The sequence below is a fragment of the Ooceraea biroi genome, chromosome 3, assembly GCF_003672135.1.
Source record: "Ooceraea biroi isolate clonal line C1 chromosome 3, Obir_v5.4, whole genome shotgun sequence".
In the NCBI taxonomy this organism is placed as follows: Eukaryota; Metazoa; Arthropoda; class Insecta; order Hymenoptera; family Formicidae; genus Ooceraea; species Ooceraea biroi.
Window position 1 is genome coordinate 11732450 of NC_039508.1, and position 24787 is coordinate 11757236.

General features: G+C 46.8%; 1 protein-coding gene across 1 annotated transcript in view; it reads left to right on the forward strand.

The window, feature by feature from the left end:
* Window positions 1-47: 47 nt before the first annotated feature.
* Window positions 48-24787, forward strand: part of LOC105277020 (GAS2-like protein pickled eggs) — a 69534-nt gene continuing 44794 nt past the window's right edge. The window contains exons 1-2 of the mRNA XM_011335138.3: window positions 48-558; window positions 11066-11258. Of these exons, the coding sequence (XP_011333440.1) occupies window positions 11088-11258 (171 nt within the window). The 5' untranslated portion in view covers window positions 48-558; window positions 11066-11087. The remainder of the gene's footprint in view (window positions 559-11065; window positions 11259-24787) is intronic.

Consider the following 24787-nt stretch of genomic DNA (forward strand, 5'->3'; position numbering starts at 1 on the left):
CGCTGCCGCTTCGACCGCTCTCGCTGCGGCGCTCTTATACGGGCGGCCTGCCTCTAGGCGCCTCAGTCTCTGATTGGGACGCGGCACCGCGAGCATGGGGGTCGCGCGTATCCCGCGAGGCGTATCGTACGGCATTGCGCTGTGAGACGTTCGAACGACGCGACCGAACGACGAGACGGACTCTCCGACGACAGAAGAGGAAAGCGATCGAAAAAAAGAAAAAAAAGCGGAGGCAGGGTAACAAAGACCTCGGCCTGATGGGCTGCGTGGCTCCGGAAACTCCGGCCGATCCTTGACGCTCCTGGTACGCGCTCGCTCCACCCTCGCCGACGTCGACGAGGACGCATCTCCCGGCGCGAGCGCGCCCAACCGCGTATGTCGCCGGGGAATCCAGCGGACGTTTGATTTTCCGGCCGATGAGCGAGGCAACCGCCGCGACGTCGTGAACCGAGATCGAGGTCGGGCGATCGCGGTGACCGGGAGGGAGTAGGGTTGTGGTGATCCGGTGGCGGTGACTCGGCGGGGATCATCATCCTCCGGGGGACGCGCGTGGCGAGCGTAAGTAAACGGACCTGTCTTGTTTGCTTTCGTAATTTTCTCTTGGATATCGTAAGGAATTGCGAGTATGTACGCTGCGTTCCGACGTGACGTTTATTGCGAACGCGATCGACAGGTATTGGACGATTGATTCATTCCGCGAATCGAAGGAAATCGAGGTATGTCACTTCGATTGACGTTGAAGGCGAATGCTCGACGTTGAATTAATAAGCAGGTGCGACTTGTGATTGGCGTACTTTGAACGAGCACGGTTGCTTGTGTAACGAGAGATTCGTCGGCTGGGAGAAAGAGAGAGAGAGAAAGGGAGAAAATATCTGAAATGAGTTTGACAGTCTCGGCTACGTGATAAATATTGCCATGTACATTAATAACAAAGAGATTGTTGTTGAACCAGCAGTTTTCAAAATGGGATTTAAAGATTCGAATTTTGGTAAGACATTTCTTGATATTAAATGCTTACAGTAAACTTTCAATTGAAGTTTTGTTTCACGAAATCTGCGATATAAGTTTTAATAATTGCAGGATTATCGCGTCTCTTTGGATTTTTATATGATTTTTCTTCAATTTTACCATGACCAGGATTTCTACATAAATTTTTTGTACGACGTTATAATTAAGGACGCGGATTATTTAAATGAGAAAATGGAGCATCTGAATTATCAACGGTGCAATAGGATATAAATAACTGTGCATCTGTTGCATATAGCAAAGCTGACTCATTGGCAAGTTCGCTTATCCGGCGACACTGATAAAGAATAAATGCATGCGATATGAACGTAGACTTTGTCTTGAAATAAATAATCCAGATAATAATCTCTTTTCCTCTCTCTCATGATTGTGCGTTCACGCAAAGTGGATCATTAGAAATTAATACATGGAAATGATGCGGGGGTTTAGCGTAAGATTATGTGCGCATTCTCGTTATTTACCATTCCGTATAGAGCCATAATTGACAATAATTAATTAAAGAATAAACCTGTGCAACTTCATGTGCCATTATACTTTCCTATTCTGACTACTTAATCATCCGTTAGAATCGCTTTTATAGAGAAACTTTCATTGTTCGGCCGATCACAAGGAAGTTTTGTTCCGTAATCACTTAATCGCATTAATTATGAGCGATTGTACTTACAATGCAACAATATAACTAATTATTTGTAACAGATAACGTGATTATTAATACAACAGTTAATCAATATATATTTTATACAATCCTCGCGTATATTTATTCTTATTTACTTCTTTTCACGTATATTTATTCCATCTAGTTAATCGCTCATTAAAGTCGCTTTTACAGGGAAGAAAGCCTCATTGTTCTAACCATTGTAAGGAAATGTTGCGCCATAATAGCTGAATTGGATATTCTCGGAGCAATCGGAATTACAAATCGCGGTACTTTCTTTGCATTAAATAATTCCGCGTTACATATTATATATTACGGAAGTAACTTGGACACAAGTAATTGATTAGCAGCAAAACTTGCCAAATTGGAAGAGCCAGATAAATCTAGGAATAACTTTCGAAAGATCGATCTTCGCTCGGAGGGAAGCGATGTTTGTTAGTAATTATACGTTGGCAATTATCTTCTCCCCATAAATATTTATGTAACCACGCTTATTACATAAAGTGACAGGTTGCAAACATCAGGAAGATCGGGAGATTCGAGGGATCTTTGGTGATCTTCGATCGACGGTGCCTGGTTAATCCGCGATCGGTCGGCGCCGTACGCTCGGCCGCGGGACGATTTGCGCGCGTAATGGCGCGATAATTTCACGGCGATTGAATTGCTGACGCGATTACTTGCTGCGGGCGAGCGAGCGCAAGCTCTTACGAGCGAAGACGATCGAGATAAGTGGACGGAGACAAAGTGTTTTGTCGCGTGAGATAGTCGGTGCACGGAGTGCGCAGCGAATTACTTGTTCTGACAATAAGTAATATAATCGCAGATGCGGTGCATAATAAACGACGCACGCGACGGTGGCGTACATCGCGATTGCTCTATTGGAAACGGCATTGAACTTTCGCTCGATCTCCCCATCGATCTCGCGATATTGCACCTTGTACCTCGAGATCACTTCTTTTACCGTGTCGCGCGAGAGGAACGATCGGTGCAACGCAAGTAATATCTACTGAAGCGCAACGTTGAGCAATATCTTGCGCAAGATAAAAAATAAAAGATCGAAACCTTGAGAAATAATTTTTTCTCTTTTTTGATATCTTGGTACACGGTACACCATATATCTCTCTTTGTCATCCTTAGTGTAACAATATCTTAATGCCCAACGATATTATTGTAACAACAAAATGCAACAAAACAAAATAAATTAAAACATTGATCTGGAATAGAAAATCGATCCCGATTATGTCCGACAAAATAGTGTATATATGAACTATTTCTGGCAATATGCTGCTATTTGAAATTGAAAATATTGTAAGATCTGGAAAGATAGTCGAGACTGACAGGTCGTATAGAGGATCGGAATGAAAACAAGTTGATCACAACAGTAGGAGTATTGGTCGTACAGCCTAAGACCTAGGCGTGTGAACCAGGGATCCTGGAGAGTTCGAGTTCAATCTAAGGCAGTCTCCTAGTTATTTTTCGCCTCTTACAATTCAGAAGTGGGATAAAATCCGCAACCCCTCGAAGACAGTTGAGATTCATCCGCTACCCTCGGAGAGGAGAGAGTTGAGGAGCAGCTGACCGGTAGTGAAGCCTGAACATGGAGGTCGGGACGGACTCAGAGGAGTGAACCAACATGGAGATTGGGAAAGACTCAGAGGAGTGAACCAACATGGAGATTGGGAAAGACTCAGAGGAGTGAACCAACATGGAGATTGGGAAGGACTCAGAGGAGTGAACCAACATGAAGGTTGGGAGGGACTCAGAAGAGTAAACCAAAAATGGATGTTGGGAGGGACTCAAGTGGAGTGAACCGACGATTTGGAGACATTCGGGGACGAATTTAATGTCAGGCTGGCCGAGCTGTAAGATCTGGAAAGATAGTCGAGACTGACAGGTCGTATAGAGGATCGGAATGAAAACAAGTTGATCAGAACAGTAGGAGTATTGGCCGTACAGCCTAAGACCTAGGCGTGTGAACCAGGGATCCCGGAGAGTTCGAGTTCAATCTAAGGCAGTCTCCTAGTTATTTTTCGCCTCTTACAATTCAGAAGTGGGATAAAATCCGCTACCCCTCGGAGAGGAGGGAGTTGAGAAGCAGCTGGCCGGTAGTGAAGCCTGAACATGGAGGTCGGGACGGACTCAGAGGAGTGAACCAACATGGAGATTGGGAAGGACTCAGAGGAGTGAACCAACATGGAGGTTGGGAGGGACTCAGAAGAGTAAACCAAAAATGGATGTTGGGAGGGACTCAGAAGAGTGAACCAAAAATGGAGGTTGGGAGGGACTCAAGTGGAGTGAACCGACGATTTGGAGACATTCGGGGACGAATGTAATGTCAGGCTGGCCGAGCTGTAAGATCTGGAAAGATAGTCGAGACTGACAGGTCGTATAGAGGATCGGAATGAAAACAAGTTGATCAGAACAGTAGGAGTATTGGCCGTACAGCCTAAGACCTAGGCGTGTGAACCAGGGATCCCGGAGAGTTCGAGTTCAAATCTAAGGCAGTCTCCTAGTTATTTTTCGCCTCTTACAATATGTCCTCCCGAGTATTCCAAGTACTCAAAGTGCCGATAACTGGCATTATCACGCCGGCATCGCGCGCGATTAAAATCGCGCGGCCGAGGCGCCGGTATTGGTATTCGCATCGCAATTGTTGCTCTATCTGGTGCGCGTTATGGACCAAGTATTGCGGCAACATTGCGCGAGGACTCGCTGCGTGCTGCGCGAGCATCGCGGCTTCAGAATAGCGTGCCGCTCGTTACGGCTGCTCCCCGGTTAAAAGTGAATGGGGAACCCGCTCATTCATAAGATTTTCTTCCGAGGGGGGCAGCAACCAGCCGCCGCGCACTCGCGTTCTCCGTCCAGTCTCGTTCGCCTCGGTGCAGCGCGGAGCGCGCGCGTGCAGATGCACTCCACGGAGACTGGATATGCAACTTATCACGCTCGCTAATGCGATAATCTCTCGATTGAAGGAAGTCCCCTACGAAAAGAAAGTCTGCGAGCGAATGTTTATCAGCCTCCCTGCGCTGCACATCACTTCGCGCAAAGCAGATGAATCATTACGTAATTCATCAAAGTTCTTATCCATCTTCCAAGACACTTGCGTATCGACAAAGATATTTTTTAGTTAATTTTTTTGTTAACTTCCAAATATTTCGTTTACTTGCAAATGACACAAAATGACTCTTCGGAGTGTTCAACAAATTAATTATGTTCAACAAACCAAAATTAATCAAATAGCGGAGTGTGGGAGAAATTAATGTTGATACCACGAAGCAATAAACAATATAGATATCACAAACTAATAAATAAAGTAGGAAACAAGACGATAAAGAGGCGGCGCTGCGCGAACATTGAGCAGAAAGCACAAAGACAGCCGAGTTTAACAACCAGCTGACACGTTGAGGAAATGATTAACAAACAGCCGGCTCGAGCCGGCCTTTATCTTGTCACCGTGTACACGCGCGGGGCTACATGAATCGTAAAATCGCGGTAACGTACGCGGCCGCCGCGTTAATGCAACAAATCAGCGGCGCGACGACTGAAGATAGAAAAGGGGAGACCGAGGAATACGTCGGATTTATCTCGCGGAGAAACACGCGGCCCTTGCGCACTCCGCAAAGACTCGGGCATCGCGCACTTTGTAAAAGGTTTTAACATCGTTAACCGCGGCGATAACGCGCGGCCGATACGTTTCCCTCGTTACAGCCGCTCTCTCTCTCTATCTCTCACGCGCGCGTCGCGATTAATGAACGCCTGTCAAAGCATCGCATCGCCGGAAAATCAGCTGGACACCGTACGCGCCGCGGATTAAGTCGATTTCCATCCCGTACTCTCCCGTGCACGGTGCTCGCAACGTGATGCTCCGATGACAGGGCGATCCTCAGAGCGATCAAGAAGCGTGTAATTTTTGCAGTTGAACGATTATGACGTGCGCCGGTGCCGGCAGTTTGGAAAGCGTGCGCGCGCGGAAGGAGAAATTATCGTGTCGGAAGCGAGCGGTTTTGCACCGATTTCAATCTCGCCGATTTGAAACAAGCTCCCGCCTCGAGTTTCTCCCGTCCGCGCGTACACACGGGATCCCCCGGATCGACGTGCTTGACGTTGACGTTCCCCCGGCGATTTATCGCCGGTCGAGGCGCGTCATCTTTCATCGCATCGGTACCCGATGAAATTCAGCTTCGGGGTAGACCCCGAGGAGAGAGCTCGCGCGATCGCCAATACGCTTATGGAAATGGACCCTCGCGAAAAGAGAGGAGGGACGAGGGATACGTCCGCGCGAGCGGACGGAAAGCCGCGGTCGGGCAATAAGTCCGGCCGAGGCGGGAGGTGATCAATCTCTGCGCGCTCGAAGGGAACTTTACGGGCCGGCGCATAATGATAAACGACTCTGGAGTCGGTGTTACGGACGTTATCGGGCCGCACGTAGCCGGGATATCGTCTTTCTCCGTTGCAGTTTGCGACGCGGGCCATGCGCGACCATGCGCGAAGCGGATTTGCATTTGCGCTCGGCGACGCGCGCGGGCGTACGCCCCGATCGCGACCGGGCTCCGTCGCCCTCGTCGTCGTCGTTGGAACAGGTTCATTTTGCTGCTCGCGTTCATCGTGAAATGAATGAAATCGTTAGGCGTTACGAGAGCCGGACGCCGCGCCGGAACGTTTATCGGCCTCCGGTATCTGCGCGCGCGGGCGCAATTACGCGTCGCGTAATCCGATGAGGAGACCAGGCGCCGGCTTGCATCCGGTCTCCCGGATGCGTAATGTCCATCGCAGGATAATTGCCTCGTTGTGGGCTGGTCGCGACACCGCGAAACCTATGGCGATCGGTAAACCGTTTCTCGACGCTTTTGCGATTGGGAATGAATATTTCTGTGAAATAATTTCGTAAAATTTGGAACATTTTATTTTAATTGCTTTCACGGCGGGAATTACCGCGGGAAAATTTGTGGTAGGAGAGCACATCGTTGTAACGCACACGTATCTCCAAACCGGAAGCGAATTGAATCGAACTCTAGATGGAAGAACATAAAGGACGCAGCGCTCTTTAATTGCTCGGCAGCGTTTAATTGTTCTGACCGGTGGAAACAGATCCCGGCATTGTCGCGGTAGGATTACCTTTGCGCTCTTGCGTATCACTACACGTGCGAGCAGGGAATTTTGAAGCAAACGAACAGGTTTCTCGGACAGAGAGATCCCTCGTTCTTATGCGCGCGCGCGGGCAGGCTCTTGATATCTCGACGACGATGATATCTCAAATCTCGGTCCCTTCTATCTCGCGATGCGATCATTACGGTTGCGCTGCTGGCTCCTCGTTCCCGCTGAAAATCTCTTCTGGGTACATTGAGGCGGCACGTGGATAATTGCGGAACGTTACGCTCACGTCACGATAAAGGCGCAGTGTTATACTTGTGCCGCGATAAATATTCTAAGAAGCGCGCATATCTTTATGCACGATCGTGTGCGTTCGAAAGTTGTACGCCGTTGCGAAAATCCTTACGCGACTGGATAATCCGTATTTTGCGTAAAGGGATGGACGGGCTCGGAGCAGGCGGGGCGGGAGAGGGGAGGGATTTATTTATTCATCGCCTATTTAATCGCGAGAGTCCATCAAGCCTGGCGAGATTGACAGACTTCACGGATGTCTCTATCGCACGTAAATTATTATGATGAGGACGTACGTGGGCAATTTCGCAATTTCTCATGCTACTTGTAGCGCTTTTTGCATCGGTCTCACGGATAATTAGACTTGCGCTATTAAATGCATTTATCAGAAATGAAATTGATGCGCCTTATCGAGCCGTGAATGATTATGCGGAATCCCGCCGTGGGACGGCGACTCGCGACGAAAAAAAGGACGCGGTTGATACTTAATAGGCTGTAAAAGAGCAAATGACCGTTAATTGCGCGGCGCGCCTCATTGCGCTTGCATGAAACGAGCATTATACGTCTCGGGCGGATTCGTTTTCTATATTTACCTTTCGCGAAATTATCACATCGGCCATCGCCATAATTACGACGCACTGCGAGACTTTCAATTTATCGCGATCTTGTTTTTCCATAATAATATATCGACGCTATCTTTGGTCCGACGCAAGAATGTTGTCGTCGTATTGATCGCGGATAACGTAACATTACTTTAACGCGCGCGATTAAATTGCAATCGGCGATAGCCGACCGAAGGCAAACGCGAAGTTGTACGCCCCCTCGTGCCCCGCGCGTATGCACATCAGTATTTATTATAAGTCATAAAATTATTATTAAAAAATACACGATGAGGCAACGTGAAACAGCATAGCGAAACGTCAGAGACCGTTCGAGAAGCTCTGTTCAAAGCAAACCGTTAACGCGCATTCTCAAGTGGATACTGCGAGAGAGCGCGCAGCTTTTTCGCCATTTACACGAATGTCGCATTACGTTATTACCGTTTACGTAACCCAGCATACGCACAACGTTTATCATAACCGCCGATGAATGAGGCAAAGGGGAAGGATGAATCGGATTAACTCGGCCTCCCCCCTGCCGAGAAATTATAGCAATGGGGCGTAAGAGTAACTGCTTCCTGGCGATCAGCCGAGTTGGTAAAATAAGTCGCAGAGGGATCAGAATTGTGCGCGCATGTGTGCATGTAAGTTGCCGCCTCATGAAAATAGTAAAGTCGAAGCGACTGGAATTAAGTCACCGGGCAGGTCGCTCGTAAGGACGTTAAATAATTTTTTTTCCATCTAATCCGGTTCTCCCTCTAATCCCATTCGTCCGCCTCGCGCGTATCTGTTTACCGCGCCGCTACGATCGGAACGGAGGAGGACGCTTCGAGAGCCGCAGGCCGCAAGTTGCAAGCGGCGGATTCGAAAATTCTCGCGCAACTTCTCTGGGCTTTTTTCCGGCTTCGCGCCACTTCATTTTCCGGTGAACGCGGCTTTATTGTTCGCGCTGGTGTTCGTCCCGAGGAAGGGTTGTCCCGACGAGCTCGTCGGCTCTTTATTATTCCATTGGGCGGCACGAGAGGGACGGAATATTAAGAGGCAGTATCCTATGGATATCACGCTCGTTCCCTATGAAAGCGCGTTCGTAAGTTTACCTACGTGAGCGTACTTTAAAGGCACGCTACACCTGACATAACGGTCCACCACCGCGTACATACGTACATACATACGCGGTGTCACAAAAAATTGCATGCACATCGCGATTCTATTCTCGCCGAAGCTGGAAGTCGGGAGACTTGTCTGTCCAGCTCCATTCTCTCACTCCGACAATGTTGAATGTTTACTGCAGTAAATTTCTCGGACTTCTTTAAAATATAATTCTTTGTTTAATTTATAATAATTTTAATAATCTGCAAATTCGATGAACAATAGCAAACCCAATTTCGCGAGGTGACAGCGAGTAACATATCCCATAGGATTTCGTTATTATTCGCCATAGCCGAGTGTCGTATGGAAAAGTACGTCAATTGCAGTGATATCAGATAATTGCGTAAAATACAATCGTACGAAATGCCATTACGCCGATGTAACATTTATTAATGTCGATGATCGGCACCTGCATTACTCCAAAGCGGCAATGCGCCGTACGCCGCGCGTACGTTATCCGCTTATCCTACAAAGTTCCCGATTGTTCAGCGCGTAGAACCGCGCGTGTAGAAACGCATAAAATCCCGTTAACCACTTTGCGAAATAAAGGAGGACGCTATCAATTGCCGAACGCACACCTTTCGCCTGGCACGAACGATAGCGCGTGAATCGCTCGCTCGCTCGCTCGCACGTTTAAGGATTAAATTCCACGTTGCGGCATCCGCGTGCATCCCTGATAGGTTCCTCCGCGCCGCGCCGACATTTATGAAACCCAGCCCGCGCTCGCGCTGTATGCAACCGACGTTTTACACGCTCGCAACCCTGCTGTGATTTAGCGACTTGCTGCGACTTCGGTTTCGCGGGTGGCGATAAAGGCCGTAAGTTATCCCGTAAATTAGCCACCGGCCGCCCACGGACGCCCAACGCTCGTTCTCCACTCATCGGCGCATATCGCGCCGAATGTTTTAATATCCTCTTTGGCAGGGATATACATGTAATTTTACGATACACACAGAAGTGACGTTTTAATGACCGCCCGGTATCAGCGCGCGATCGCGCGCGTTCCGATCGCTCTCTCGCTAAAACTAAAACGGATACGGCGGCATCATGTCATCCGCGATATATTCCATCGATTTTACAACATCTCCGGATATACACAGTGTTCCAAATACCAGGTGCCGGTCTAAGCGTGTTCGCCGAAGGAGGATCGATAAGGCATTACACACTCGAGCCCGTCCGCTCCGAACGGCTCGTTTCCGCGGCCGATCGATTCGTTGATTCGTTCCGAGAGCCGTCGCCGCCGCCGTCGATTTAAACTTTGACATTTTCGAGCGATGTGCGCATAATAATGCACGGGTGGTGGAGTTATGCGCCTGGCGCCGGGACGATTCGGAGCGCGTTGCCGCTCGAGGCGAGACGAGACGAGCAACAGAGCGCGCTTCTAAACGCGGGAAATGCGATACGATGACATTTCGCGGTTCGTTTTTTGTGTAAATCATATAATCCGCGATCCTTGCTGTCGGCGCACGAATCTCTGCCTTCACGATCCGCTCGATCCGCGACCCCTTTGTGAACCAGTCCCTTTCTTGATCCCTTTTCATCCGCCGATCGCTTATCCGCTTCGCCATCCTCCGCGCGACCTGCGGACGCTAATAAATTTTCGGATCAGATACGTCGCCCAAGGAGACCGCCAGATCTCCTTTTGTCTATGGATTCCCCGGGGACTTTGAAGTCGATGCTTTGCGGACGAAAACTCGATCGTCCACTTGACCTTTTAGCTTGGAACGTTTGAAACATTGAATGGTCTGGAAATAGGATCGATTCGATTTTTTGGTGTCTCTCAAGATATTATTCTATATAGGAAACTGTTAATCCTGAGATGATCCTTGAGTTAGTTTTGATCGGTTCTTGAGCGCTTTGTGGAGTCTTATGAATGGAGCGTTTTGCCGCTGTTGAATATTATGTTGGTGGCAGGTCTGTGTGACGAGTCATTTCCCACGATTATTTTCTCCGGTCTGGCGCATGCCGGCAGTTGAAAAATTAGTATGTTTAACAGCGTTTAACAGGGAGTGAGAAGGCGAGTATTTCAATTTCGCGCACCGGTCAATGATCTGAAATTCGTCGGAAAGAGGAAAAAAATCAATGATTGAAATATAACGCTACGAAATTAAATTATTGTTCTTTAAATCAATCTCTAAATCGAATTTCTGAGAATAATTTTTTTAAATTATATAGAATTAATTTTTCTAAATTATATAGAATTAAGATACAAGTACGAACCTAAATTTAACACAATTTAATTTTGCAATTTCAGTTTTAAAACCATCACATCAATCATGTCGGTCCTATTGGAAGGGAGGTCGTACAGGCCGTTCAAGTCCTCGGAGGAGTACCTGATAGCGATGAAGGAGGACTTGGCGGAATGGTTGAACGCCCTGTATCCGGAGCTCAGGATCAACCTCGACAATTTTATGGACAGGCTGGACACCGGTGTCGCTCTATGTAAAGTAAGTGTTGCCGCAGTGATTTGCCGAGGCTATTATAGACGCGGAAGCACGATTATCCGACTAAGAGCTCGCACAATCGTAACGAGACGATCCTTATCCTTGCGACCATCACCGTCGAAAAAGTCTCCCGCGATCGAGATACCCATTGACCTCAATCCTAGGACACGATTGTCACGTTCTGCCGTTCGTGTTCCGCGTTTATTTTCTCACCGGAGACTTCGCGAATGCTCGCTTGCACACAGCACCACGAAAATATACTTGCACGCGTCAATAATTTTATTAGAAAGTTTATATTCTTGCATATCCAGTCTTGAATTTTGTTACCTGAAATTTTGTTTCGCAATTTAGTTTTGAAATATTTCGTTTATATTAAACGCAGGCTTTCGTTTTAAGGATTTTTCGAGAGTGAAGCATTGCGACTCTGTGTATGACGGTAGTGTAAAAGTATCTCCGTACCTCCGTTCTTTGTGCTACGGTAGTACAAGGCCATTCAGACAATACCTAGTAAAACGAGAGATTACATGGGAAATCTTAACAAATAATAGAATGAACATGCCTTAATGGAATTTCACACTGCAGGCATTTTAAAAAGTTCTCAATTTCTGTTCCTAAAATAAGATAAAAAGATATAGAAATAATAGCATTACTCACTGACTCGAAATTAGTATGAGGAATGTTAGGTAGACTTTTTCAACTGAACGTCAAGTTTTCGTGTCTTCAACGACCGCGTCATGCACGAACACGGCACGCGCTGAGGACGCATTAAAGTGCGCGTGTGCATTGTAACCAGAAGGAAGAAGGATGCGTGTGACGTCCAGCGGAAGCTCTTCGTTCCGCGTGGCGTGAATTACAAATGAAGCTTGAACGCTAGAGGGAAAAGCAAAGTGCACCGTGCCTTTAACAGCCTTTTCGCTGTCACTTTTTCATACTTTTGTCAAAATTCCCAACATAATTTCCATCTCCGGCTCCATCTTTGAGGCTTGATTCGCGAAATGGGCAGGTGTGTTCTCTCCTTCTCCGTCGCAACGCGTTTATTGTAGCAATGTTTCCGCGCGTGGTGACATAATGGCAAACGTGAATACAGATGTCTGTTTAGATGAAATTGAAATTATGCGTGTGACGGCGCGCACGTATCTCTGCCGCTTTTCTTTCCTTTTCGTTCGATAAGCGACAAGCAGAACCTGTATGCTAAAATCGCCGGCTCTTATTTGACGCACGGTGTCGAAACAACATGTGTGCACATGCAACTTGTATCTCCCACACGAGTGACCGTGCCACTCGACTGCAACGGATAGAGTAGTCACTCGTAGCGTGACCGATCGGCTGTCGACGTACCGGTGTGCACGGTTAGCTTATTAGCTGGGCCATTATTAAAGCAATTTTAACGAGTCATTAAGGGCACGGCAAATTAGGGCGATTTTAGAAAAATCCCAAGCACAATGAATAATGGTTTAATTGCCCGATAATAACCAGCAATCGCAGTGCTCTCGTACCAGGCCACGGCCACGTGGAAATTAACGGGCGTGAGGTTTGTCCGTTTATACGCAGCTAGGAGCTAAGCACCGTATACTACCGCTGATAGAATGGCTCGCTCATAAATGCTATCGGCTGCTTCATTGCTGTGGGAACAAACTCGCAAACGGAACAACGCAAACAAGATCGATGTGAAGCAAGTGGAACTAATTCTTAATAATTCTCTTTTTAATTCGTTGAGATCTGTTACGTAACGATCCATAAATTTCTTCGCGATAATTCTGCGGATTCGTACATCGCTCTGTTACTGATTCGCACGGTAACGCCTTCCGGGGCGATCCGGGCGTGATCGAGCGTGATCCAGCGGCGATCGAGAAACGGGCCGCGTGCCAGATCGCGGCACGAATCGACTTTCACTGATCTACGACGACGATCCGCGATCGCGGGGCCCGAGTCGGCTCGGCCGGGCACCGAAACGAGCTCCATTCATCGCCACGGGCCCCGTTGCGCGCCCGTAATGCCCGCCGGACCCACGACGAGTGTCCGATCGGCGCGACGCTCGTATAAATGGCCGGGATATCGCGCGGCCGGACCGCGCTCGTTATTAGCCGCGGCGCGCCGTCGTCGTTATAAATTCATGCCAGGGAAATATTTAGAGTAGGCAGAGGACGATAAAACCGCGGCAGCCCGCTCGCGTACGTGTGTGCGTGTGTGCAAGTCCAGAGAAAGTCGCGCACGGCTCGCGGCGCATCGAGAATGCGCTTAAAGCTCGATCCAGACCGCGGTAGGGCGACCGCCGAGCCCTTTTCCCGTCCATCTGCGCGTTAGCGTTAATTCGAACCATATAATGACGCGGACGATCGCGAGATCCCCGAAGAAACGCGAAACTGTTAAAGGGAGAACGAAGAGAGATCGCGCGAGCGATCGTCGATTCAGCTTCGGAGCACGTGTAAGGGCACACGTATGAGCACACGTATCGCGGCACCCTCGAGGCTGCGATTGAAACATCGCAATAAATTGACACCGAGAGGGGGACGATGCACGCGTAAGCCCTCACATTTAATGTTAGACGCGTTCAGGCGCGAGGCACTTTAGTCTGAATCCGGCTTAAGGATTACGGCGGATCTCGAGGTGAGGTACTGGAATTTCTTACCTGTGGCAGGGAGTAGATTGGGTTGCGGCAGTGGCTACAGAAGAGGGAGGGAACGGGGGGAGACGCGAGGGTAGGTAGGAGGATGGGGAGCAGGGCTTTTGCATATATCGACTTTACGAGCCGTGACGAGTGGCGAGGCGGGGAGCATAATAAGGTACGCGACGAGGAACGATAAGGAACCCCAGTGCTCTCGATACTGCCACTTCTGGAGGCTCCTTTCTGCTGTGCTTTTCTTTCTCGTCTCTATCGTGCGCGCAGTAGCTTTTTTGCAGACTGCCATTTTTTTGCACTCCGTTTACGGCGGGGGAGGCGTCCGCATGCAATATGCATTAGCATGGCAATATACGCTGCCATACGCGTAACGGCAACGATCGGCCCCCGGGAACCGTTTAAATCTATCTCGGGGCCCTGATTTTTCGTTGGAACAGTCTCTCGTATATCGTACTACACATTTCATGTAGTATATCTTATTTATTTTTTACATAAAATAATTTCCTTGGAATATTGCGATTTCTAGAGGTCCGCGGAAAATGTGGCTTTCTTAAAAACATCTTTTGTTATATGTCAGGTTTTCATTTTTCTTTTCGAGGCAGCCTTGTGTGAGCACTTTGATTCGCGGACTTCGGAATAAAAAAATTTAATGCATGAATATGCAGGATCGGTTTCGAAAAGTGCAACATTCAACGACAAAGTTCTCGTACGAAATGAGGCATATTTATCATGAAATTATTTTGCATGTCAGCTGTTGATCCTTGGTCCTGATGATGCATACGTAGCAATAACGAATCAATTTTGCAATCAATTAAAGAATACCTTCCGTTCGATCGGCTGAAAATGAATATGATCACAAATTTCGAAACGCGTAGAAGGAAGCCTTTCGATATCGAGGCGGCTTGTAAAGCAAATTTGAGAATGGCACTTGTCATGCGGTTAAAGGTCGACAGGCAATCCGTATTAATCACCGATCGCGCGATCTCCCGAAAGCGAAAGGAGGCAGAAGCGACGATACGTGGCCTTTCCTGTCGGAAATGATAAATACCGGGCGCCTCGATGATGAGCCTTATATAGAAATCGGCTGGCACTATCGCCGAGCCACCGATGCGTAATCCCGATCCAAAAATATTAACTTCAATTATGTCACAACGTTTCAATAAAAATAATTGATCGCTGTGCCGCGTCCGTCTCCTGAAACTTCCTTTGAGTTGTGACTGCAAATTCATTTTTTATAATCATCCACATTTTTCATCCCTGATAGTTGCGTCATAAAATGGCAAAATCGTACGTGAGTGAGATCGCGCGGATATTATTTTTGAGAAGCGAGCATCCACGGCAGAAGCGAAGGATCTCGTGCTTTTCTCGCAAGGACGTCGAGTCGACGTCGTTTCGCGCCCGATCACGGCATCGTTTCGATGGTAATTTCACAGGTGTCCTTATATAAATAGAAGAAAGAGCGGCCCTTATCGGAGTCCGGATTACGTCGCGGAATTCCAGGCGATGCTTGGCGCGCGCGATTAATTAACCGCAATTGTCGCCATGCACACACGTGCTTACGCATCCGCCCTTTTCTCACTCGCTTTTCGCTCTCGTTCGGAATTAGGATTTATAGCGGGCGCGATCTGATGCCGACACGTCCCTTGCGGACCTTAAGGGGGGAGCCTGCTTTAGAACGCTGAAAATAAGGTATATTTTACGAATTTTTTTGGAGAAACTATACAGCGGATCATTATAAAACTTTGATGCATTTATTAGTACATGTTTAAAGATAAAAAAAATTATTTTTTGATTTGAATATATCGCCTGTAGAGGTCGTCCTGGAGGCATCTTAGTGCAGCCGGCATTGTAAATTGGTGAGCATTCTCCTGCCTCCAAATTTCATCCAAACTGAAAAATTGAAATATTTTCTTGTTATTTATGAATTCCCATCGTCGATGAACCTTTAATATTCATAAAAACATTAAGTTAAACAATTATTTTTGCATGAAAAAGTTCAAAAACTTTGCCTAAAAATCGTACTTTTGTGTTCTAAGCTCCACCATTTTGACACTTTTCAACTTTTTTCTTCTCTCTTTGGTTCATCGACGATGGGAATTCATAAATAACGAGAACATATTTCAATTTTTCAGTTTAGACGAAATTTGGAGGCAGGAGAATGCTCACCAATTTGCAATGCCGGCGACGCGGCTGCACTAAGATTTCTCCAGGACGACCTCTACAAGCGATATATTCAAATCAAAAAATAATTTTTTTTATCTTTAAACATGTACTAATAAATGCATCAAAGTTTTATAATGATCCGCTGTATAGTTTCTCCAAAAACAATTCGTAAAATATACCTTATTTTCAGCGTTCTAAAGCAGGCTCCCCCCTTAAGACCCATTTAAACCAGACGATTTAGGACTCATCGAAACAAGCATTAAAAACAGTACAGTAAAAAAGTGGATATTACCAATTAAAATTGTGATTAACATCAATACACGATTAAAATTTACAATCCTATAATCGTATAATTCTATCGTATAATTCTATATTGCAAATATAGAAACGGTCCATGTTAAAAAAGGTACGATTTTAGAGCGACGCAGTATAGGCAGTCCAAATGGCCTTTGCTTGTTAACCGGATCGGCATGGGGACGCGTTAAATCGAGATCGCGCGTGATCGAGGTCGATCTCGGGGATCCGAGGAAGCTGGTCAGCATTAATGAGCCAATTAACCGGAGAGTTACGATGTCGGCTTTCCCGACGAGGAGACGATTGTCCGCCGACTTCTCTGACGCGCGTGGCAGCGCGAGTTACCTCTCAACGATCCGAGTCGTTCGTTAATCGAGTTTATCGGCGAATCTATCCGCTACCTAAAGCGCATTTGAGCGCGAACGGGACCGGCGATTTCCTTCGAACGAGTTGGCGGTATCGGTTACGTTATGATGAATGCAAATCCGATTGGCAATTTTATGTCACGCGCGCGATCGATCAATATTTAATCCTTCCTGCTAGATCAAGATAAGTATTTCGTGTGAGAAAGAGAAAGAGAGAAACTTGAATTATAATTCGAATTATCTTTCTTTAAGCCTTTCTGTATAATACTAAAAAGACCTTAACATGATTTTAGCAACCGAATTTTATTTATAAATAATAGAAATAATATTGCGCTATAAAAGATTTTTCAAAGCTCACGTATTTCATATTGTTTCGAAATGAGGTCGCGAAGAATTCTGATCCGATGAAGTCGATCGGCATCACGCGCGAGCGTCGTAACATGAATATGAAAGCAATTAGTAGGAAGCGGAATCAAGGTTGGCGGCCTTGAAATTTCTTGCAGTTAATTGAAATCGAGTGGAAAGCTGATGAAACTCCATTCCGACGTAGGATTATCGTAAATGGCATGGTGACTCGCACCGTTCTCCATAGCGTCGCGGGGTATGGAATACGTGAACTTGAATCCCCTTTAAACTCGATTCGAAATTTTTTCTTTTTTTTTCTATTAATTCCCGTAATTTTCATTAGCTCGTAATTGGAGGTCAATTCTCGGGCAATTGTTCTCGGCATGATTAATCCAATATTTGTTCTTCGAGGGAAAGCGCGATGCAGTTAATAGAATCGCTAGCCGAAAAATGGAATAGCAAACAATCTCTTTTTATACTAAAATTATGTATAAAATTGGAGTCCTTTGGCTGGCTCGTGGTATTTGATATGCGAATGCTACACGTATAAAGTTACGCATGTGCGTGGCGATGTGTGTATGTGCGTGTATATGCGTGAAGTAGCCGCGGGTCACACGTCCTTGTGGACTGATTATCCTTTTCGGAAGGCCAATCGTGAATAGGAACGCGTCTTTGTACTCAGCACTCATTCGTTTCTGCGTATTTCGCAGCAAGGGAACGCATTACGTGCGTGCGAGGTCAAGAGCGTTTCCTGCCGTCTCTTCTATTAGCATTTCTATTAGAGGTTCCTGTTCCTTTATCTAGTTTATGTGTACTCGGAAACGGCGGTAGCACGAAGGACCATTCGCGTAGACTTGTATTACCATACAGTCTCGGGGATACCTTGGTATCTGGGAATTTTATTCTGAATGCACATATAAAATAACGATATTTATCTTTAAGATAGAGATACACCTTGATATCGATATGTATACGCCGCTCGTAAACGCTTCATTATTAATTTAACGACTCATTTATGCGTTGTTTCTGCCTTGTTCATTGAATAATATTTCTAAATATCAAATTTACGCAAATTTATGCAAATTATTTTGAAAGATGTATTAGGGGTGTGATTTAGTTTTGAGGGTTTTTTTTGCTCAAAAACGCATGTATTTAAATATGATAATGAATGAATACCTTAATCAAAATATTTTCCTTCGTTTTCTATAACTTTTTCCCATCTTTCTGGCAAGAGATGGATTCCACCACGATAAAATCACTCTTCTTTTCAGTTGATTCATTCGTCGACGAATTTTCGCACTTCTTCCAAATTATGAAAGTGTGTATCCTCTAAAGCGTGTTGCATCGACCGGAACAAATAATAATCGCATGGAGCAATGTCCGGAGAATACGCGGGGTGCGGTAAGACTTCCCATTCGAGCTCTAATAGTGTTTGATAACGCAACGTCAGGTCGAGCGTTGTCACGAAGAAGAATCACTTTCCGTCCTTTACTCGCAATTGGTGGTCGTTTTTGGTCCAATGCTTGCTTCAACTTGTACAATTCGTGTCGATAACGATCAGCCGTGACAGTCTCATGCGGATTTAACAGCTCATAGTACACTATCCCACCAAATACAGAGCATTACTTTTCAACCGTGAATATTGCGTCTCGGAGTGGATGTTGATGGTTCGCCTGGATCCACCCATGATTTTCTGCGTTTCGGATTATCAAAATAGATCCACTTTTCATCCCCAGTAACAATCCGAGACAAAAGACTCTTCTTTTTTGCCTGGCGATCAACGAAATACAAATGTTCAACCGGTTCGCAATGGCACTTTCCGATAATTGATGTCGAACCCATTTCCCTTCTTTCTGAATTTTTCCCATTTCATGTAAATGTTTCGTAACTGTTGTACGATCAACATTTAATGCTCTGGCAAGTTCTGAAGTGGATTGTGTTGGATTTTCGTGCAATAATGCTTGCAAATCTGCATTTTCAAGCTTTCTTGGTTGTCCCGAGCGTTCTTTGTCCTTCACATCAGTATGACCACTTTTAAAGCGTCTAAACCAGTATTCACACGTCTTAATTGATGGGGCAGAATCACCACAAGTTTCCACAAGAATTCTATAACCGTCAGCCGCAGTTTTCTTTTGATTAAAAAACAAAAGCAACGCATGTCGAAAATGCTAAAGAGCTTTCGGAAGTTGCATTTTTACGATGATATAAACACGACTGTTATTGCATCTATTGCTATAATGCTACTAAATGTCATGGATAATGTCAACACTGTAAGAAACAACAGTTATCGGAAACAGCTATTGGAACAAACTGACACTACAGCCATCTGTTGCAAAACCCTCAAAACTAAATCACACTCCTAATATATTACACCATTATATAAAAAATTAGACGAGTCCCCACGAGGTCGAAAGTTAATTAAAATGGGGCGTTTTGTGTTTCTCAAATGCGCCTGAAGTACCTAGAATGTCCTCTACTATTATCACTCCCTTAATCCTTTAATTTTTCCAAAAATATTACAAAGATGCTTTACATCCGTGCACATCGGGTCGCGCAGTCAAGCGAGATGCGACGAGAACTGCAGGAGATGAGCCGACGATTTCTTTTGTCCTTGGAACCAGAGCGAGGAGGGAGAGACGGAGCAGTCGGGGCATTTTTTCTCATAATCTCTCGGAACCGGAGACGGCTACACGGGGGTGGGCCTTTTCATCCTTCGTGCCTAAATATACACCGTGAACCCTGACGCGGTCGCGCGCGTGCTCCCGAAACACGATGCAAGGGGTGCGTCGTAAAAACAACGGACGGAAATAGCCGGGGAAAAATCAAGAGCGGGCGCCGCGACGCCGACGACCGCGAGACGCGGTCTGGGACTTTCGACATCCGTCTTTACGATCTCGACGTGTTTCAATGCCGGCGTCCGTTGACGTAACTCGTCTCGGAAGGTTCATTGTGCCTTTTCGCATAAATTGCCCTGTGATCATTTCCCCCTTTTTTCGGGGAGTAGCGAAGTACCGTTGATGCCGCAAGTAGACTCGCGTAATAAAAGATAATAAAAACAACTCGTAACACGCGGCAGATAATTATTTCTCGGAGTCGTAGTCGGAGTATGAGATGATTTGTGGCAATGCTGATATATAATTATTCGGAAAACGAGGCATTAAAATAATCCTGATAATGAAATTGACCCTCGTCCACAACCTTCGGAATGACCGCTAGATAAATTACCACGCGGATGATGTAACGGGATGATAATTCATTGAGATAATAGTGATGGATACTTTTCCCTCGCTATCGGCTATCAGTTAATCGGCGTTAAGTGCCTATTAAGCAATTCGGGACAATTATGAAGGAAGTCTTCCCCGATGGGCCGCGGTTACGAATGTCAATGGTCCGTTGCATCGCGTTCTTGTGGAACTACAAATTATACCTTATCGATCAAGTGTATTCGTCCCGCGAGGGGCTCCGTCTTACGAAAAAGTCCCTCTTCCTTCTCGGGGACCATTTTACAAAATCGTAAATATATTCATTTCGAAACGCTCGATGCCAATCCATCAACTCTCGCGCGTCTTAACGACAACGACGCGTGTTTGACTTCCCGGGAAGTACTTTGTGACGTGTCGTCGACTGAGACCACGCATAAGAGGCCCCGAAAAGGCACGTTCGCACGATTTCACATACTTGCAAGCGCGCGACGCGCTTTGCGAGGCGACGCGCGCGTGTGGAACACGCGATGATTCACGGCGCTTTTGTGCCGGGCGAGGTCTTACTGTTAGGCGTACAAACGGCCGAGGTTTATTAACCTCCGGGCGGCGTGCAGGCACGACAGGATCGCAAACCATCCTCGCGGGGAGCCACCACGCGCCTCCGCCGGCCGAAGAATTTCGCCACGGTTGTAAGAATGGAAACCGGAGGGTAATTAACTCTCCGCGCGAGGAATCTAAATTGCGCGAGCGTTGCGAAACGTGCACGCGTGTCAATCGCGCGCAGCGGCGCGGGTCCGCTCGGCGCGATCGCTCGTTAGTGCGCGGACTCTGTTCTTTTCGGCACGCCGGTGCGGAAAGACGAATTTCCGTAAAGTCGTCCCCGGTAAAATCTGTAATTGAGCCCGCGGTCTCGGGCATTACGCTAATACGCATGTAATTGCCGAGAACGACCGTCAGATTCCACCTGTCGGCCGCCCTAAACGTCAGAAGGGCGTTATTAGCATCGATCGCTTTTTAATCGAACCGAGCGCAGTCGGCGCATGCACCTACGACCGCGGGGGTAGCGATTATCCGGATTGCTCGCGTCGCGATCGATTTGAATCGCGAGACGTTCGACTCTCGCAACTCCACGCCGCAAGAATCAACAACGGGGCCCGTTGTCACCGGCGGCATCTGTCGCGACGCGCTCGCGTTCTAATATTCTTAATTAGATTACATCCCTTCGTCCCGCTTGCCCCGGCGGAAACGAACAAATTTCCATACGCCATAAATTCTAGCAACGGTTTAGCGCGCAAGCCTGGCCCCTAGAAACTAAATTAAGTTACGGGGTTACACGCGTATGAGTAATGGTTACTTGCGCTCTCGTTGGTTGCGTCTCATTGGTTTTCTTCCACGGCGTAGCGAGCATTACGCTCGATTCCACGGCGTTCCCCCTCGGGCGCAATGAAACGCTTCGCAACCGATCCAATTTACAAACGCAGAATGTGCAGCGTCCATTTTCATTAGGCACATTCGTACACCCGTGGTGGTGGTGATAGACGACGACGACGACGACGATGACGATGACGATACCGCGAGGGGGTCAGGGGTCACGTAATACGACATCCTGCCGTCGCTTCATCTACCGACCGTGTTACCATATGCGCCACTTCTCGTCTTTTATCATATAAGCACGACTCTTCCTCTCGAGCGCGCAGTGACGCTCAATGCTTCCTCGACAACCTGAAGATCCGATTAATAACGCTCCAATTAACAAATCATTAATCTAAACCAGTGCTCGGAATTAGTTGATCTTGCGTAAAGCTCTTTTTTCAAATTTTTTTAATTTTCAGAAAAAATAATATTTAAATTAGATTTTTCATTTCACCAAATTAAAGCTTGTTAAATTCTCTTCAAGAGAACGTATTACATTTTTAAATTCTGCCTATAGATTTCCTTACATTCGGCAAAATCGATATGGTATCTCATAATCGGAGACTTTCCTCTACTACATTAATAATTGAAAATTTAGTACTTCGCTTTTCATTGTGAAAGTAAAACCTATTTAGCTAGAAAAATTTTAATGACTGGACGAAAGGGCGCTGGGATAATGCTCTTCAGCGCATATCTCATATAGTGGCACCCCTGAGACACAGCGTTCGGCGGCTCGGCCGTCACGCGTCGAGCGTTAGTGGGGGAATGATAGGCGTCGCTTCTGAAATCGGCCCGAAAAGGGCAACTAATTCCGAGCACTGATCTAAACTATTCAGAAAGGGTCGTTTTTGTAGAAAAAATCCCAAATCTTCTCTAATCTACCTACTAATTTTTCTTTTACTAAATCTGTTTTCGTTCGCTGTTGCAAAGGCAGATGCAGAAGACGACTCGCTCCGCGTTGGAGCAACGTGATCCCTTTACTTTGTAAAATCGCGCAGTCGCTCGTTTAAGTGGCACGAAAGAAAGGCAAAAAAATGCACTCGTGTCGGCTTTGTTCTCGGCGGTGCAGGACATTTCCTCTTTTGTCAGTTTGAAGAGTCCTCGACAAAACGATCCGCTCGTTGAATCGTCATTATCGTCGCTCGCGTTCGGCACTGTAACGGCGCGTTGGCGGACTCGATGAGTCCCCAACTTATATGTGGGATGGTATCGAAAGTGGGATAAAGATGAAAAGAATCCTTGATAATCCACACAAGAATTTACTGAGATACGGTACGATAAAATAGAAGAACGTAATGTAACAACTGGCTTGCGCGTAACACGTCTTGACTCGCTCGTTGCCAGATCTCGACTATCTTTCCAGATCTTACAGCTCGGCCAGCCTGACATTACATTCGCCCCCGAATATCTCCAAATCGTCGGTTCACTCTTCTGAGTCCCTCCCAACATCCATTTTTGGTTCACTCTTCTGAGTCCCTCCCAACCTCCATGTTGGTTCACTCCTCTGAGTCCTTCCCAATCTCCATGTTGGTTCACTCCTCTGAGTCCTTCCCAACATCCATTTTTGGTTTACTCTTCTGAGTCCCTCCCAACCTCCATGTTGGTTCACTCCTCTGAGTCCTTCCCAATCTCCATGTTGGTTCACTCCTCTGAGTCCTTCCCAATCTCCATGTTGGTTCACTCTTCTGAGTCCCTCCCAACATCCATTTTTGGTTCACTCTTCTGAGTCCCTCCCAACCTCCATGTTGGTTCACTCCTCTGAGTCCTTCCCAATCTCCATGTTGGTTCACTCCTCTGAGTCCTTCCCAATCTCCATGTTGGTTCACTCCTCTGAGTCCTTCCCAATCTCCATGTTGGTTCACTCCTCTGAGTCCTTCCCAATCTCCATGTTGGTTCACTCCTCTGAGTCCTTCCCAACCTTCATTTTTGGTTCATTCTTCTGAGTCCCTCCCAACCTCCATTTTTGGTTCACTCTTCTGAGTCCCTCCCAACCTCCATGTTGGTTCACTCCTCTGAGTCCTTCCCAATCTCCATGTTGGTTCACTCCTCTGAGTCCGTCCCGACCTCCATGTTCAGGCTTCACTACCGGCCAGCTGCTTCTCAACTCCCTTCTCTCGGAAGGGTAGCGAATGAATCTCAACTGTCTTCGAAGGGTAGCGGATTTTATCCCACTTCTGAATTGTAAGAGGCGAAAAATAACTAGGAGACTGCCTTAGATTTGAACTCGAACTCTCCGGGATCCCTGGTTCACACGCCTAGGTCTTAGGCTGTACGGCCAATACTCCTACTGTTGTGATCGTCTAATCTCTGTATTATCCCTCGGGAGGCATCAGGGACAGGCCGATGGAACAACCGGATGCCGTTAGATATGATTTTTACGAGTGTGCGTCGGGGAGCGCGCGCGTAAACAGCCTCGCGGCCTTATGGCCTCCACGTGCAGGCGAGAGATACGTTTTGTCGGGGCACCTAAACCACGCGGGTTCCTCCTTTCATCAGGAAGGTCTCGATTTCGATATTAAAGGCTGCGCGAAGATTAAAACGTCGCTGTCGCGTTTGCGCGGCAATAATCCAACGGTGTTTACGGCTCAATTATAATCGATCATCATAGACTTTACGAACGAACGCTGATAAAGGCGGTCGTAAAAGTCTAGGTCATCAAACGCTCGGCGCTTCGTTCCCACGCTGCCAATCTGAAGTGGCTTTTTGCTTATTCGTATTTCTGGGAAAATGAAGAAATCAAGATGCTAAAGAGAAATTAGGTACTCCATATGGAAGATAAGACTTGGGATCGCTGTAAAAGTTATTTCGACATATTTTATGGCGCGGAAACTACGAGTTTGGATCGACTGGTGATAAAGTTGATTTTCAGATTTCTTTAATTGATCCACAGTTTTTAGATGTTGACTAGGGGTGAGAGTCATCTCGGTGCGAGGGGCTCCAGCTGGAGCGTGACACCGAAATTCGATGCGTCCGCACGCGAGCGAGCGAACGCACGCTGCACGTACGGCGCGACGTTTGCGCAGACGAAATACGATTTTGTTTAAACGCGGTGACTTTCTAGAGGCCGACTGTTCCGGGACGTTAGCGCGCGGTCGCTTCTTTTTCCGACAGTAACCCAAATACCACCCG